Consider the following 18,125-nt stretch of genomic DNA (forward strand, 5'->3'; position numbering starts at 1 on the left):
AACGTTTTGCGGTAATAAACAAGAAGTCAAAATAAATCTCTTTTTTCAAAAGAAAAAGGACAGAAAGGGAATCCTTCTCTTTTCAGTCCGGCGAGACAAACGACTCTGCTGACTGCACAGGCCTACAGGGAGAGTTAATGGAGGTGATTTATTGCCAACAACAGTTTTCCTCATCAGCGCTCGTCCTGCTCCGACCCGTCGACGTGTCTGCTGTGGCGGAGGTCAACGGCAGGACACGAACGGAGCGGAGCGCGATGCACTCGCAGGGCGCTGGGGCCTGAGACCTTCCTTTGCAGCTCATTTTGAGGAAATTGTAGAGTGAACCTTTTGGGGGAAATGACTTTGTGACTTATGCAAAAGCGGTTAGCTGAAGCAAACGTCCGCACCGTGCAGAATCCAACAAGAGAGAACTCACGCAAAAAATTCACACCGAGAATGAGCTTCTGTGGGTCTTTTAGAACCAGAATGTCGTCTGAAATCTAAAGAAAGTAAAATCAGTTCCACTGCAACTCGAGGTGAAAATCAGTAGGAAAAGAAATGGACGCCATTTTGGAGGGAGTTTTCTTCTTATTGCTGTAATGTGGCATAAATATGTTTTGAAAGACACATAGAGCAGATGCAATCCCAAACTCGACTTTAATAGAAACGTTTTAAACTAATTGGAACATCTATCTGAGCTCGATGCTCCAATTGGCTCCGATTGATCACTGGAGCCAATTGGGAAGCTTGTGCGATTGAACCGAAACCAGTATTGGGAAGCACCTGCAGACTGCGCTTGTCGTGTTTTGGTGCCACATGAATGAACTGAAACTGAGCCAGATGCTCCGTACCTGGTCCCAGGGACTGAGCCTGCCGCCGGAGAACATGAACAGGTAACCCATGGTGACCAGACAGGCCCACGTCAGCAGGGAGAAGAGGCGCAGCATCCGCTTGAAGACAGACTCGATGCAGACGAGGATGAAGATGGACAGGAAGAGGAAGAGGGCGGCGGACACGGCGATCAGGAACGTCAGGTGATCCTCCGTGTTCTGGCAAAAGAAAAAAGAAAAAGAAATAGGGAAGCAGAAGCGAAACATCACACAGGTTTATGTACAGCGCCTCGCACAATTTCCACAGCCCTTCAGAATGAAAACGCTTTGAATGCGTCTTTCCGCAGAAACGTCTGTGATTGTTCTGTGTGTTTTTCACTGAGAACTTGTCATGCTCGACAGATTGAAATGACCACAGAGTCCAAACACAAAACAGATGAACAGACGGCATCCAGATCGCCAGGCAGACACCGAGAATGTGCTACGGCATCACTTCCACACGTTGGAGTCAGCGTTTAGAGGCTGTGAACACACACGCATACATGCGCACGCACCCACGCCCACACACATACACACATTATAAACGGGTAGGACTGCGACCTTGTGCCGCATGGAAACTGATTCTATTTTATAATTTGTGGAGTTCCTCTGGGTTTTGTTCTTAGATCTCTTCTTTTTCAAGGAGAAGATGAGGTGAACAACAAAACACACAAGTAGAAAACACACCGATGAAAACGCTAAAGGAGTTGAGCATGAAATATCACTGAAAAAAAACCCATAAAGTCTTAACATGAAAAAAATGTTTTGTTATAAGTTAAATAATCTGCCAGTGGAATGATTTCTATTTTTTGAATCAATATTAAGGAATTATTAACTTAAAACAAGCCCCTATATCTCACTGAAAAGTTACTTATAAGTTAGTTTTATCTTATTCCAGGTGAACTATTACATTTGCACTAGAAACTAGACTAAAAATACTTGGTAAGATTTTATGTTTAGATCAAAGCCTGTTTCCTTCATGGGGGAAAAAGTTGAGGAATATAAAGACATCGGTGTTAATCTGGACTGGAGACACAACAGTGAAGAAGGCACAGAGGAGACTGGATTTCTGGAGGAAGTCTGATGTTTCAACGGTTGAAATTAAATTTAAAACTAAGCTCTCAATGGTTTATGATTCCATAAGTAAGCAAGTCCAGCTATAGCATATATAACAAAACAATAAATAAACCACCAAAATAAAAAGGAATGATTTGAAAAACAGTAACAAAGCAAAAAATATTAACAGCAATGGCTCCTGTATGTTGTTTCCCAGCTGAGAAAACACATTTTCTGTGTCTTTGGTTATAGTGTCTTCGGGCTCAAAAATGGTTTCTGTTCTTCCAGCAGGATCTATGATGAAACTTATTCAGAGTCAAACTCTTTGTTACCTGCAAACCTCCCGTCTCTGTCGGGGACGGGTCAAAAAGAAAAGAGCCAATCTCGTCATAACCTGTGAAGCAAACCTCCCTAACCTTGTAAGGCACAGACCTGCTGGCATGTGGGTGGGTTTGTTACATCTTCGGTGCACTAACTCTTTTTCGGAAAATTCAGAAACCACCTCTCGTAAACGTGAAACTATTTGGAATGTTGCTGTTTCCGTCGACCTTTTCTAACGTGATACTTCCAGCTCGTTGGCTTTTGTAAAAACTTGATGGTAAGTTAATAGTTGGCTTGGGTTTTGTTTTCAATCTCGTCACGTAAAAACCTGGATTTTGTTTTTCGTCAGGTTATCGTTGTCTGATGCGAAAGTGTGTTTGATCGTCTGAACGATTTCAGCGTGACAAATTTAAAAAAGCGCAACACAAAAACAGAACAAATCACCTTGTGCTGCCAGTGGGTGTTGCCATTGTTTTCACTCAGCTCCACAATTTTCAGCTGGTTACTAGAAACCCGACGGCGGCTGCAAAAAGTCTCCAAATAAACCCTCCAGCTGGCTCCTCCATAATTCGGAAACCACACACGGCTAATAATAAAGCAGACTTCCAGGTACCAAAAGAAAGTTCTCCCTTGGTTTTTTTTTTAACCATTTTTAAAATATGTAAATTATAGAGCAGATCCAGAAATCAGAAGGCACAGAGCTTCCACGAGCACATCAGTGGCACTCTCACAGGCTTCACTGTGCCCAAACACCCACGGAAACCATTTTAACTTATGATTACGCTGACAGGCCCCCGGGCGCTAAAATTAGAAGGCCGCTGTGTGATTACATGTAATTTTAAAGTAGAATGAAAATCAGCTTTGGTATTGATATGTCTTTGATTCCTTTTTTTCCTGCCCTCGTCAAAAAACAAAAAAAACAATTTTTAAATCCGCGTCGACCCGATTTGGACCTGTCGTCTGACTTCCGGGGTTTTCTCGAGGACAACGCCGACGGCTCCCGTTGAGTCAAAATAAAGACTCCGAGCGCCAGTGTAGCAGCGGAAGACGGCGGCGTGAGTCACAGTCTGGGGAAGGAATCCCTTGGGGTGTCGCTGCTGACGCCACGGCAGCTTTTACTGTGAGCCCAGATTGGATCCTAACAAGAATGTAGGCAACACCAAACGCTCCCCACTCCCAAGGACATTCCCTGTCGCATCGAAGCGGATATTTTTTCGAAAAGCACACACGTTTGCAGCTGTCTCAAAGGGGGGAAGTGGAGGATTTGTCACTGCCACCACTGTTGGAGTGGGGTGGCTGGGGGCGAGGGGGGTAAAGCTTTTCACTCATTTGTGGAAACAAAAACGAAGCATCTGCACTTTGCATATTTTTCTGATTGAGCCCCGTCTAATCCGCTTAACCCCACCCTCGGCGACGGCGTTTAATGCCGTTTCCCTCGACGTGTCTGCCGGCCACATTGTGCTGCATTGTAACCCAGAACAATCATTTTCTCCTTTTAAGTCTGCTTCCATCCAGCTACTATTGAGAATGGAAAACGGAGGACTTTGGGGATGGGGGAGAGGGAAAATAACGGCAGCACCCAGAGACAGAAATTCAGCAGCAACCGGACAAAAATAGACCAAATTGTGTCAGAAGTTGAGGGGAAGGAGACAGTTGTCTCGGGAGGATGTGATGGGACCGCCGCAGCTCATGCACTCGCCTTACTTTCCATGTTGGGTCCCTGTTGAATATTTATTGTGGCTGATGAAGCAGAGCTGGAGGCAGATCTCCTCAATCTGTCTTCCGCTTTGATTATGGGACTCATCAATAATCAACAAGCTTTTCCCCTCAACGTCTCCATTCGAGGCGCGGAGAGGCGTCGACGGATTCTCCCGAAACCGCTCACACTCTAAAGGGGATCAAGCTGGGAAGACTGTGAAAAAGTTACAGACCTCAGCAATATAATGGCTCATATTAAATCTCTCTGACAGAGAATACAGTTTCGTGCAAGGAAAGTTTTATTTTTACACGCCTGTGAATATTCTGCCGACTGTTTTACTGCCTGTGACTGAAACACGTGTAAACCGAATTACCCAAAATTAATTCTGTCCGCTACATATTAGAATACCAATGTTTATTCAAATTCGTAAGTGTGTTTTCTCAGCATTACCCTTCCTTAGTGTTTGGTGGAATTTCCATTCAAGGGTCAGTCATTTCTGTCGTCCTCTGTTGGCTTTTTACAAGAGTTGCAGAAATTCTTCGCTGGAATCAAGTCGGGATTGTCCGCTCAACTTCTCCCAAACACCTTTTCAGCTTCACTCACAGATTTTCTATGGCCTTAGCGATTTCCACTCTGAAGTAACTTTGCTGACCGTCATCCACTTTGTTGCTAATTTCCAATATGTTTGGAGTCATCGTCTGTCTCTGCCCAAAAGCTCTAACTTCAAGGCTTACGTCGGGAGATGTCGTGCCGGTTTCCCCACATGATCTTTACTCGTGATGCCATCTTTCTTTGAGAGATGGTGTCAGTTTCCCCAGCAGCAAGTCAAACCTACAACTTCCCATTTCAGGACGCTGCTCTCAGAACTCCATGTTTCTGCTTTTTTTCCTCCAAACGTCACATAAACATAAGGATAACATAATCTGGTGTTGTTCCTCTCTGGGCCAAAGAATCCTGAAATACAATTATGAATAAAGATAATTAGAAATTTACTGTGCCTTTAAAATAAAAGCATTTGCAGCAGTGACAGACTGGAAGAACCGGTGTGATGAAACTAATGGATGGCCATTTGTCACTTATTAAGTGAACCTTGTTTAAAACTACACTTTGCCAAACTACAAGCAGCAGGTCAATCAACATGGACTGCTGCCTGAGCAGATAGCCTGACTAACTGACCAGCTTATTTGTGTGCCATGCATAAGAGTTAGTAAAAATCAAAAGCTGTTTAAATTGTTTTGTCAATAGTTGGAATAATTGCTTTTCCTCTTAAAGAAACAGCAACTATGGTGTTGATTTTTTCTTAACATTACTGCGAAAAATCTGTGATTCAGCGGTTAAGGTGAGCGCTGCTGTATTCACTCTGACTTTACTCATTAAATAGACCAAGACCTCAATTTCCATGAACGACACAAAGGCTTACCGACTGCAGGTCAGAAATGAACTCTTCATGACGTTTTAACGTCTCCATAAAAACCATAAAATGTTTAATTTTTAGAATATGTGAATCTAAGCTTAAGCTTATGACAAGAAAAAAAAAAGTTTAAAGTGAGCTTCTCTACGCTCGCAGGTTTTAATTTGTGATTTGAAGTTCGGGCCAGCAGAATTCATGAATCGGTGCAGAATAGCAGATCTATTCATTGTTTTTATTTATCTGCGTCAATGCGAGGCTGACCAGCAGCCACAGATCCATCAGCACAGGACCAGACTCTTCAGCGCGTCTATCAAGCTGTCAATGAGCTGAAACAAAATTTTCTCTTTACATTAAACTGGAAAACTGGAAGAACTGGAAAACAGTGTCACACATCATTCAAAGATGGCAGCCGTGCGATCAATCACCCAAGTAAGAGGAACTACTTTAAGATTCGCAGAGCACCATTATCAGACGTTGTGTCGACTTCAATTAGTCTGTCAAATTGAGTTTTAAGATATCATTACGCGAGCATGTTGCCATGTAATTGGCAGGATTGTGTACCCACAGATGGACACGTACACAAGCGTTGCGTTACGCTTTGTGCAATTTCCACAAAAAAAAAAAGCAAAAAAGGGGAACATTCTCCCTGAAGATTGCAGATAAGCTTGTGAAGGAAATGCGAGATTTCCTCTGAGAAACTCACCCAAAGGGTACACACACACAGATGCACATCCACACACACAAACACACCAGCATAATGGGTGGCGGCGCCTATATCTCTAAAAAATACCACAGTCACCCATTCAAGCCCTCATCTGTGGAGAAAGATAAAAGTGTGCAGTCGTTTTAGGAGCTTTGGTTCTGCTTTTGGTCGGGTTCCTGCCGGCTCCTTGATAACGCCAGAAAACGTACGACAACATCCGCCCCTCCTTCGTCTGCTCCCCCGACTCCACATCCACCTCCTATTTATTCCCGCCATTCTTCAGCGCCCAGTAGTTAACACATGCGTAAGATCATTTGCAAGAACTCCAAACGTCTTGCAAATGATGGCAATGTAGGCGTCGTTCACACAGCAGGTCTTGTTGCTTCATTCCAACGTTTCGTAAAACACCCTTTTTTTTTGGGCCTAGTTGTTCACATTATTAATTAAACCCGACCGCAATGCGATTTATGACCCCAGAGCAACCCAGCATGCACAGAAGAAGAAATAATGGATGGAGTCATTTATGGGTCGATTTTAAAGTTTACTCAGGAGCTGACGGTGTTGTCACCAGGAAAAGGAAGAAAGCTGAGGAGGCTAATAAGAAGAAAGCACAGCTGAGGCAAGGCTTGAGGACGTTTATCCAACTCAAAACGAAGAGATAATAAATGCATATATCATGACATATGCGTTAATTATCTCACGAAGCTAGCCAGAGGGCTAGCTACCGACCTTCCAAACGTCATTTTGGCAAGCTAGAGCGCTAACTGCCAATGAGCGGTTTTGTGGCTGCTAATGGTTTGCAAGCAAGTATTAGCAGCCTGGCCTTAACCAGCAGAGAGTGGAGATGTCTGTGCACAACTGATACTTTTGTCTGATATGGACATTCAACTTACATTGTCTTCATGACGCACTGAAGGGCGTCTTTCAGCCATTGTTAATGTCCCGATTTACCACTTTGGACACAGCATCTCACGTCAAAAGACACAAAAGCCGTGTAAAACGCTATATGACCGTCCAGACAGACTGAAAACGATCCGACAACGTATCTGATTTGGTTCCCCTTTGAGGGGGTGTGAAAAAATCAGAAATGGGCCGTCCAGACTGCGGTGAAAAAAGCTGGACATATGGGCAACAAAATAAAGAAAAGTGGATTTGGGTTGCATTTTCCTGCAGTGTGAAAGCAGCCTTTTTGACCTGGGTTGCGCTACGTAAAAAGCAAAAACTGAGGTTCTAGTAAGCGAAGCAGGCCAGTAAAACGTATTGATTTGCTTTAAATGGCTGTGAAGGGATTAATAGGATGACAGTACAGCCAAAAAGAAGCTATTTACTAAAGTAAAGTAAAGTAGAATCTGGACTGTTCTCCAGGTGCTGCGCTGACGCCCCACGATGCACACGAATCCACGGCCTGTCCCTAAACATCCAGTGGCGAAACAATCACTCTGAGATATCAACAACAACAGTTCTGAGTGGGCCTTCCTTTGTGAGGCCATTTCATAAAACACAAAAGCAGCACTTGAGGAACAATGGCTCGTGTTTGCGGTTGAGTGTTTGTCGCCAAACACTTTTCACTCGACAAAAGCACCGACGCCCACACAGCTGCGAGCTGAACTCTCCTCCCCGCTCTCCAGAGCCACTCTGCAAGGCCGTCTTTGCAATCCAAAGTGCTTCAAAGCCACTTATGGCGCCAGGCATAGCAACACACAAGGGATACCGCCGCCCCTCCCCGAGCCCCCCGCGCGAAGGGCTCCGTCCCGCTCAATCCCCTCGCTAAAAGCAAAACTCTCTGCGCTGTAGTTGATAATGGGAGTCATGTGGCACACAAGATGTTTGACTGTAATGAAACCTGCAGCTTTTTAGCTTTTTGGGTTTTTTTTTTTTTTTAAACAGTATTGTGTATCCTGACGACTCACAGTGGTCGGGGTCAACCCGTCCTTTTTGGCGCCTACGCATCGACGTTCCTTTCTCTCCTACATCCACTTCCTGACCGCGAGCAAACAATTCCACACGCTTTCACGTTAGAACGCTGCCTTTCTGCTCACTCCTCTTTTGTTCTGGACCGCGGCAGCTGGTCCGGTTTTTAACCTTCAAAAACTGAAAACCAAAACAGGGAGCCCGCTCTAAACTCCGAAGAATAGACTTTGAAATGCTTTTGTTAGTTTATGCGCGACTGAAATGCTGCTGGCATTAAATACACTGTCAGCGTGTCGACCTTTCGGACCTCTCGGGTCGTCTGGTTCCGGTCTGCTCTGCCTCACCAGAACCAAACACAAAGAAGCAGCATGCAGCTTCTCAGACAGCGTCCGGAAAACTGCAAAACTGCTGAAAAACTGAGTTCCTGCAAATCAATGCTAAAAACCCATTTGTTCCTTGATGCCTTTCATAGTAAGAACTAGAACTGGAGTACCATCAACTGAAGTTCAATTTTCCAATTTTACATTGCTTTCCATTATTATTTTTAGCCACTTCAATGTACTGTTTATCTGACATTTCATGTTTTTGTCATGTAAAGCACTTGCCTTGCTGCTGAAATGCATAGTACAGATGGACCTGTCTTTTCTTGTTAGTTAATGCAGCTATAGTCTTAAAATCACTCAAATCTGACACAATGCAATCATTTCTATATTACTTTCCAGTAATCTTGCTTTAAGCTCTGTTCCTCTTCATTTAGGTTCTGAATTCCTTACATTAAATCAAAGTTAATTTAACATTCCCCTGCAGCTAGATGTCACACATTACCGTCATAAACCTACAGTTTCTCGCTCTAGATTACGAGAGATTATGAGCAGAAGACAGAAAAATCACTCCAAGCCAACAAACGTCAGAAACGTCTGTCTGGAAGGCGCCAACTAAAAAAAAGGTGGCGCATTTGGAGCTTCGACGCTTCAAAGTCGCCAAAGTTTTACCAATCCACGTCTCAAAAGATAAATGAGTTTTGAACGTTGTGTTTGAATTTTATTGGACTCTGATGCTGCGATTCGGTCAGGACAGCTGTTGGTTATCATGGAGACTGGATGAAAACCAGTAGACAGTCACTTGAGGCCCTCCAGCTGCTTAAGAGTTGTATTAACAGAGTCGTTGCTGGAAGCTAATTCAACCTTTTCTGCTTTTGTGTTTTTGTAAAATCGGTGCTCAACAAACTTTCTTGAATAATTCTGACGATTAATTGCAATTTCTGCAGATTATTAATCTCACTGCTTGAGCTTCTTTAAAAAAAATAAAAAAAATACAATATTGGAAATACAAATGAACAAATAACTCAATTCTTTTTTAAAGTGATAAAATAAACACTTTATTGAATTAAAATGCAATAACGTAATGCAATAGAGTCTCATTTGTAGCAAAGGATGCATCTGCAGCTAAAAAAAACACTTTTAAAACTGTGAAAGCCTCTCTACTTAGCATCAGCAGTTTAGAGATAATCTGATTATTCATTTTCTGGATTAACTGATTAATAATTGTAGATTTTACACTTAATTTGAATCAGGTGAAGCTAAAACTTGGTTCTGAGTAGAACAAATTTACAGACAAAGGTTTTTTCACCCCCTTTATCTTAAACCTAAAATGCATGTAGTTTTTGGACAGTTTTGGTTTAATTACCACTTTGAGTCTGTTGCTCTTCCAGAAAATTGCCTTTTTCTCTTTTAATCGTTTTTGTACTCCTGATAATCGATTCCTAAATTAGCTGATAACTACTTCAATGATCGGTTCATTGCGATTAACCCGATTAGTTGTTTCAACCCTGAATGAGTCTAAAGCGAACTTTCTGGACGGACAAGGCGTCCTGCAGGCTGAAAGAGGGAGGCGATCTGAACGCTCGCTCTGACAGCCAGCGTGCGTCTGGATGAGGGTCGAGAGATGCAGCTTTAGAGGAGCAAGAGCTTCAACACAGACGGTTTTTCAGCAACGTGCCTCAAAGCCGCGGTCTGCGCGCATTACGGGACGCGATTCTGAAATTGTACTCAAGATCGACAAAAACTGACGACTTAAAGTTCCCGACGTCCTTTGGGCTCAAAAACTATTCATACCTCTGACGCATTTAAAATGTCAAACAATCTCTTTCTTGGGACTGGAAGCCACAGTGATGTTTTGTAGTCAGTGGAGATGAAGTGTCTCGGTTGCCGTAATACCAACATAGTCCACCAAGGAGGGCAGGAATGTTGTTGTTTTTTCTGCATTTCATTCATTGACAAAAAGTGAACATCAACGTTTCTCTCCTCAGAAAGTATTGCCCTTCAGGAGACGCTCTTCTTACTTCCTATCGAATCGAAATCTGTAACTGTATGCAGAGGGAACGCCATGCTGATCAGCACAAGATATTATATAGTGATGATCCAGAAGTGATTTCTGGAGCACCGTATTGTAAAAAAAATGAAACAATATGAACAAGAACTGGTTCATTTGGAGGGCTTTAATCTACTATTTAGAATTGCACAATGCATATTTTAACTTTAAAAAAACTCATTTAAAGTTTTTTTTGTTTTTTTATTAAACTTTTACAATCAGAAATCCTTGTCGTTGTGCAGGAAAGCACGACATTTTAAAAGCAGCCACCCTCAAACGCGGTTCCAATAAATACATAATAATAATAATAAATGTATAGTCGGAAAAAAAGAAAGATAAACAATTGGGATTTAAAAAGAAAAAAATGTATTTAACCAAATAAAGAAAAACTCTTTCACAAGAGTGACCTGGCCAAGCAGCAGAAGTCAAGTGAACAGAAATAAACCTCCAAAAAAAGTATTAGAAATGTTTAAACGCTACTAATTTGCTTTGGGACATAATTGAGGAAACACTGACCGGCATATTGGACGCCTAATGACGAATGTGATGATGTCACTGGTCAAAATGTGGCTCCTCAACTGTTATTTTTCTGACTTTTCATTTTTGTGTTTTTGTGACGTACAGCAGTCTGGATTGCAGAAATCTTCTATACAAATAAACTTGAACTTGAAAATATATATTTTTTTGTCCGCACAGTTTTCTATCTGCAGCATAAACCATCGTGCAAAATACTAAATGCGCTCGTTTTGGGGGGCTGTTTGAGCCAAATATGGGAAGAGAAATAAAGTGCATCAGCCGAAATGTAAAAAACAGCATCTTCCACACGCAGCAGGAGTCGTGCTGTGTATTGTGTGAGGAGAGCGCGTCAGGCTTCAACTCCTCTTGACCTCGTCGTTCTGGGCTTTTAACCGCCACACCTCCAAAGTGCCGCCGCCGCTCGCGCCTCTCCGCGCCTCTACGCGTCTCTACGCGTCTCTACGCGCCTCTACGCGCCTCCACTCACCAGCCCCGATGCGAAGAACACGGCCAGCAGCGCCAGGCAGGTTCCCATGACGATCAGCAGCAGGAACACGATGAGCGGATGCTGCTGGCTCATCCTGTAGTACGACTCGTACAGCCAGTCCTGGGGCTTCTCCGCCTCCGGGCACGCCTCGCCCTGGAACCCGGGGCCGCCGCCGTCCCCCGGGCCGTCGGGCCCCTCGGCTCCCTCGCCGGCCCCATCGCTCTTCTCCAGCAGGTAGCGTCCGCGGGTCCACAGAGCCTCCTGCCACATGGGGGGGCGCGGGGGGGATTTGGGGCGCTGCTTTCCTCCCTGACAAATACCACCCACCCACCCAGAAAAACAGAAAAGCAGCACCGCGTGGACAGAGTTGGGGGGCAGGCCAGGGGGGAGGAAGAGGGCGAGGGGAACTTTCTCCCTTAGGCCCCCCGCCCTTCCTCTCGTTTCTTGAAAAAAAGTTTCCTCGGCTCCTAATGATCGACGCGGCGCTGAGTTGCAGAGAGAGAGAACTTTCTTCCTTCCTCGTGCATCCTCTGCTGCTGCTTCTGCTGGAGGTGACGAACTGAGTCAGGACAGTGTGAAAACAGATCTTCCTCCTCCTCCTGTCAGTAAGATGGGTGCTTGCTTTGGAGTCCCAGGGAGGAAGATGAGACTTCGGCGTTCTCCCTCCACCGACCTCCGCCCTCTCCCTCCTCCTCCAGGTTCTTGTTTGCTCTTTATGGTTGGTCTCAGGGTGATGGAGAGCCGGCAGGAGCCCCGTCGCCGCTCTGCGCTGCAGCCGCGACGAAGCAGCGAGTTGCCGTGCTGAGGTGCAGTTGAGGACTGAGAGAGGGAGAGAGTGTGTGTATGTGTGTGTATATCTGGGAGGGAGGATAGGAGAGAGAGAAAGAGAGGCTGTACCAATGTGTTGGAAGAGAGAGAGAGAGAGAGAGAGAGCTATTGGGTAAAAAAGTGTGGAGAGGGAGAGAAAAGTGGTAATGTGAAGATAAAGATGTGTGAGAAAAGCAAATATGTAGAGAGAGGCGAGTGTGTGTGCACATCTACGGGTGTGTTTGTGCGATCTTGTGCAAAAAGGAAGTGACCCAAGACACCGACAGGAGGGAGGAAAAGTGTGAAGTTGGCAGAAGAGGAGGCAAGGAGGAAGAGGAGTGTGTGTGTGTGTGTGTGGGGGTGTGTGTGTGCTTGTTTAACTGTCCTATTTAGGACTGTTTGTGGCATATTTACTAACATTGTGAAGACAAAGCCATGTCCTAATGCGGTCAGGTTTAGAGGTAAGGTGTGAATTACAGGAGCAATTTCATGTTGTTTTTTTTTCCAGCCACGTCGCATCACTGTATAGCACCGTTACCTTCAGTTGTTCTAAAAATCCTGCATTTGTCAAAGATGACTTCAACACTTAATGCCTTGAAATTGCGTCTCTGTCTTTTTAAGAAACTCCTGTTGGTGTTGAACCTTCTCCTTCGGAAAGTCATCGCAACATGGCTCCTCTATTAACCCTTTAACGGTGTTGTCACCAGCGTTGCAATGGCAAGCAGCTCCTATAGTGAGATCAGGAGATGTGCAGTTCCACCAGGTGTCTGCTAACTGCTGCTGGCTAGTCTGAAGGAGCTGAGTGTGGGAGTGGCTGCTCTGTGAGGCGGAAGCTTGAAAGCTGCAGCTATAAGGTGGAGCCAGATGCATTTTGCACAGCTGAATGGTCGCCATTAAAGGATTTCTCAAACATGCGTGGAAAAGTCAAAGCATCACTTCAGGTATGTGTTTGATGAGGGGATAACATTATAACATGACGCATAGATAATAAAAGTCGATTTGTTTTTAGGGAAAACATCTGGTTTAGATATAAATGCAGTTACTAAAATGAATGGATAGAAATACAAACTTGTGTGTGTGTGTGTGTGGTGTGTGTGTGTGTGTGTGTGTGTGTGTGGGTGTGTGTGTGTGTGCGTGCGTGCGTGTGTGTGTGTGTGTGTGTGTGTGTGTGTAAAAAGCAGAATGGAAGCGAGTGAGAAGAGTTGTGACGGTCGTGCTAAACCAAGAAGAGCAGCCGAGAGAGGAGGGAAGGAAACGCCACCCAAGCATACAGTGGCAAGATAAAAAGAGGTAAAAATGAAACATACAAGCACACACACATACAAGTGTGTGTTTCGGGGGGGTGAAGAGGGACGCAGGAAGGAAGAGGAAGAAGAAACAAAGCCAGGAAAGAAGAAACCTCAGGAGACAGACAGAGTGTGGGAGGAAGAGAGATTGGGAGCTTCAAACAGAGAGAGGGGGAGGAGAGGTGAAAGGGGGATAATGAGTGAAAGTTTTGAGAACGTCACTGTCTGGGTGTCTGTGTGTGTGTGTGTTGGTGTGTGTGTGTGTGTGTGTGTGTGTGTGTGTGTGTGTGTGTGTGTGTGTGTGTGTGTGTGTGTGACGGGGGGGGGGGGTAAAATAACAGATCTGACGAGTCCCCCAGATCCCCATTCCCCTCCCCTTCATCGTCAATCCCGCTCTTTTCCCGCCTCCAACGTTGTCAGCGAGAAAGTCTTCCTTCATCTTTACGGCGACGAGTCTGCGAGAAACCAGCACACTGCAGGTAATGTCGAGCACAAGTCGCCTCCGACTGGTAGGTGTTTTTAGAAACCGCGGGCTTTACGTTTTCAGATGAAAGCTGGCCGCGTGCGACCATTATCCCGCGCTAGCTAGCACGAAGGTGGAGGAGCGTGAGGCAGCTGGTGTTAAGGCGACGAGGGAAGATGTCAGGACGGGTTTCCTCTGGTGGAAAGCAAGGAACAAAAGTTGCTGAAACCAAACCGACTGTCACGCAATGCACTTGATGTGCTTCAAACCCGTTCCTGCTTTCCACCGTTGGATCAACGATAAGAGCTGAAGCGTTTATTTTCTGTTTGATATATTTCTGAAATGGCGTCAGTGGGAACCCAGGCAATTTACACAGAAAGAAAAAGAACCTGGAATGACACTAGAGTTGAGAGCATGACTGAAACATTGTGCAAAACGACATGGAAAACCAAGAAAACAGCCCAAAAACCAGTCAGTATTTAGAAAGCGATGATCAGTGTCAGTGATGTCAGCTGGTTTCGTCCTGATGACCCATAGAAAGGCTGCAATTTGCTGAAGTATCCTGGTCAAACTCTTTTGAGTCCTCAGAGCTCACAGAACAACCCTCCCAGACAGTTCCCCGGTCTCAGCTCCTCCAGCCTAGCCAGGCGCAATTAGCAAACACCAAGCTTCTGCCGAACTCGTCAGACGAGCTGCTTCTCAGCTGGTAAAAACATTGCCAAAGGGTTAATAGCGGCTGCGTGTAGCGATGACTTCCTGAAGGCGGCGATTCGGAAGAAACGGGAGTTTTTAAAGAGACAGCGGTCACAATTTCAACAGGAGTCGCGTCACCATCTACCTGTGTGGCGCCAGGCGGCCATTTCCTGGCTGTGAGGGACACAAAAATAAATCCAATATGAAAATGAAGTTCCAAGTCCAAATGCAAAGTGGATGTTCCCACTCTTCCTTAGCATTGACTAACCACATTCCAATCATTTCAACAGCATTATTGAGACCAGATCAACGCCAAGACCTGCGGAATCGACAGAACCTGTCGGGCAACAGGCAGTGTGGCAAAAGAGCTCAGAAAAGCAAAACGGCAACACGTCCTTCAGCGGGATAGTTTGAACAGATCCGTATGTTCAAACGACGGGTTTGCTGACTCTTTTTGACTCCAAACAAGCCACAGAGAGAGTCCGTTATACCCAATGGAAGGAAAAAAGCAGAAAAGCTGACAACCTTCCCTCATATGTGACGGCTCAGTCAAAGTCTCCGAGGCGCTACGGAGAGACTTTAAACGAGTTCAAATTAAAGCAGTTCTGTAAACAAGATCAGGGGAAAAAAAAAAACAATTCCTCCACAACAACATAAAAGACCCTTCGTAACTAACCACTAACTCTTCATGGCAGCTCAAAAGAACCATCATTATAAAACCGCCTTTCCTGTTTACTCGGCTTATTTTTGTCTGGTATTAAAATGCGTTTTATGATCTGAAACAACTAAGTATGAAAGAGAGGAACCATTAAAAATCTCTGAGGCGGCAAATACATTTTTTACAACACAACAGATTGTCATAAATGACAGAGTAGAAATGCTCTGTTCATGTTATTTTATTACTACGAATGTTAAGTACTTTACCGGCTGGGAGAGAATGACAACAGGAACAGGAAACAAAACAATGGATTGCATTGAAGGAGAGACGCATCGATCCGATGTTAATATCTGTATCAGTTCCAATATTGAAAAAAGACTTCTACATCAGGGATCAATGATAAGGGAAAGTCTGTTCAGTCTAATTCTGTGCTTTGCATCGTGAGTGACATCAGGCTTTATCGTTCATTTTACATTATATTTAGGATTCCTAATTGCACTTTGTTAACTACTTGAAAGAATGTTTGTTGTAGTTTGTTTTAGTGAGTTTCTTAATCATTTATTTTACATTGACTGTTTTACTCAATAATTGACCGAACACATTAAAGTTGCATCGTTCTTACACACTTGACCAACTCTTGAAACTATTGGTCATCAAATAAATTTGTAATTTAGTGCATTCATGTCTGAAAAAACAGAAACGCTTTGAGTCAACTCAGCCTGATTTTTCGCATCGGATTGGCATCATCCGATACAAACCTTCAGATATCGGTATCGGAAGTGGAAAAAAAAAAGCAGATCGGTGCATCCCTAGTTTGTAGTTATTAAACCTTTATTTTTACCGTTAGGGAGGGAAAAAAACGTGACAAAAGTAAAAACGGGAAACTATGAATAAACATGCATTCGGATTGTTACGCTGTTGTCGGGGAGCGTGCCAATGAATTAGCTCTGGACGGACTCCAAAAACAGAGACCAGGTGTTTGCGCGAGCGAATCATGTCGTCCTTTCATGTGATCTTCTTTTTTTTTTTTCTCTAGCCGTGCGCGGTCAGTTAACGGATTGAGTCCTTGGCTCGTTAGTAATGTCTTCCCTTCGGACAGATGCAATGTTCTTGGCCAGGATGGAAGATAAAAGATTGTCAGAACGGAGAGAGGCTGCCCAGTAGACAGATGGAGGGGGACAGAGAGCAGCGCGGAGACGGAGGATCATTGACAGCACTCCCATGACAACTGAGGGCCCGACTGTCTCAACGGGACGGCGGAGACGTGTTTGACTGTCTGTGACACCCATATGCCGGATCCTGTTTGGACGCTGCGCACAATCCTTTATGGATCATATTCAGCAACAAAATGTCAAACTATTGTTAAAGCTAGGATGTCTTTAAATGTTCCGCCTGTTTTTTTGTCTATTAGAATAAACAAATCTATTCGTATTCATAAATACTCAGGATTTTCACATAAGTGGATTTAAATGACGTCATCTTACTGGGACAGATTGTGAAATCTACAACTTCTCCATAATAGAATGAAGATTATCAATGTGAAGTCCGGGTTAGCATTTCAGCATTTCAACCTGAAAACATGGCGGCGGTGGCAGCATCATGGAGTGGCTGGCTGAGAGCGATGGGACCGGCCCAAACGCGAGTCCAACCCATGAAAGACATAAACTGGCTCCTCCGTCCAATCTGAAAGGCACTGAATTATGCTGCTAAGAAGGAATTAATACATAAGCACACCACACTTTTCAGAGTTTCGTCTCTAAAACGTGTTTGAAACCGTGAATCGTTTTGCTTTCATTTCGTAATTACGCACTACTTCCTGTTAATCTACCGCAATGAGCCCTAATAACTTTTCAGAACAGCTTTTAATCTGTGATTAATGTTTTATTTACTTATTTTTTATACATATTGTTAATGGTAATCATGAAATATATCACCTTGTTGGGTTTGGTAATGTATGGAGGGTAAAAAAAACCCCAAAATTTTAAAAATACAACATTAAATTGATACATTATTAAATGTCCTTAAAATCAAGGGGTGGGGCTCGACCCCCATTTGTCTTATTATGCTCACATTTCTACATTATACTCTATATTTTCTTCTGTTTCTCTTTTCGGGACATAAACTTGAAGTTGAAGTGGACGTAATCCGGATATGAAATTCAAAGAGCACGAAAACTGAATTGCCCATCTGTTGCGTCAAATTTATTGGATATAAAACAAGCAGCAAAACTTCAGAGCGTGGCAGTCACTTTCAAGCTCCTGCACAGCGACAATCCATATTTCATAACCAATCCGATAAAAAGACCTTGCACATATGAACGCACTGCTAATTTTACAATTCAAGACAAATTTTAAGGCTGGTTTTTTTTTTCAGTTTTGTCCTAATTTCAGATTTTTACACAACCTTCAATCCGCTTCTCCATGAAAATCAGCTACCATGAATTTAATTAGTCGTTCTGCTTCTGCCGTTTCCCGAAGCGCAGAGTCTGTTTTTGGAGCCAGCAAAGGTTCTGATCTCTGCTTCACTTCATTCCATTAAACATCGGCATTCAGACTTATGTTACTGAATCTCTATTAGTATTCATGTTCATTTTCAGTGCTAGTTCAAATTAGCATAGTACACATTCCTTATCATTTTTGTCGAATCGGACAGTAGAGCAAAACATATTATAAGTCAGCAGATTCAATGTACGTCACAGTTTGTAAAAAGTCACGGTTTAAAAACCAGCCCTTATTTTGCAGCTCGACATGCAGATGTTTCTTCTTTGTTCACTGCATTTTTATTTATTTATTTTTTCTCCTTTCATTTTTATTTATTTGGAAAATCAGGCCAGTGATTTTAAGATCAGTAGCTCCAAAATGTAATGTTTTTAAATTAATATACATTGTTTAGTTTA

General features: G+C 43.7%; 1 protein-coding gene across 2 annotated transcripts in view; it reads right to left on the bottom strand.

Moving 5' to 3' along the window:
* Nucleotides 1-12,543, bottom strand: part of adcy2b (adenylate cyclase 2b (brain)) — a 56,947-nt gene extending 44,404 nt beyond the window's left edge. Inside the window, exons 1-2 of one of the 2 annotated variants that reach the window (XM_055055920.1) lie at nt 11,323-12,543; nt 831-1,028 (exon numbers count right to left, since the gene is read on the bottom strand). In XM_055055920.1, the coding sequence (XP_054911895.1) occupies nt 831-1,028; nt 11,323-11,592 (468 nt within the window). In that variant the 5' untranslated portion in view covers nt 11,593-12,543. The remainder of the gene's footprint in view (nt 1-830; nt 1,029-11,322) is intronic. The other variant, XM_055055919.1, reaches the window with a different exon arrangement.
* Between the last annotated feature and the right edge of the window lie 5,582 nt (nt 12,544-18,125).

Source organism: Poeciliopsis prolifica, unplaced genomic scaffold (genome assembly GCF_027474105.1).
Source record: "Poeciliopsis prolifica strain line A6 unplaced genomic scaffold, Auburn_PproV2 SCAFFOLD043, whole genome shotgun sequence".
In the NCBI taxonomy this organism is placed as follows: Eukaryota; Metazoa; Chordata; class Actinopteri; order Cyprinodontiformes; family Poeciliidae; genus Poeciliopsis; species Poeciliopsis prolifica.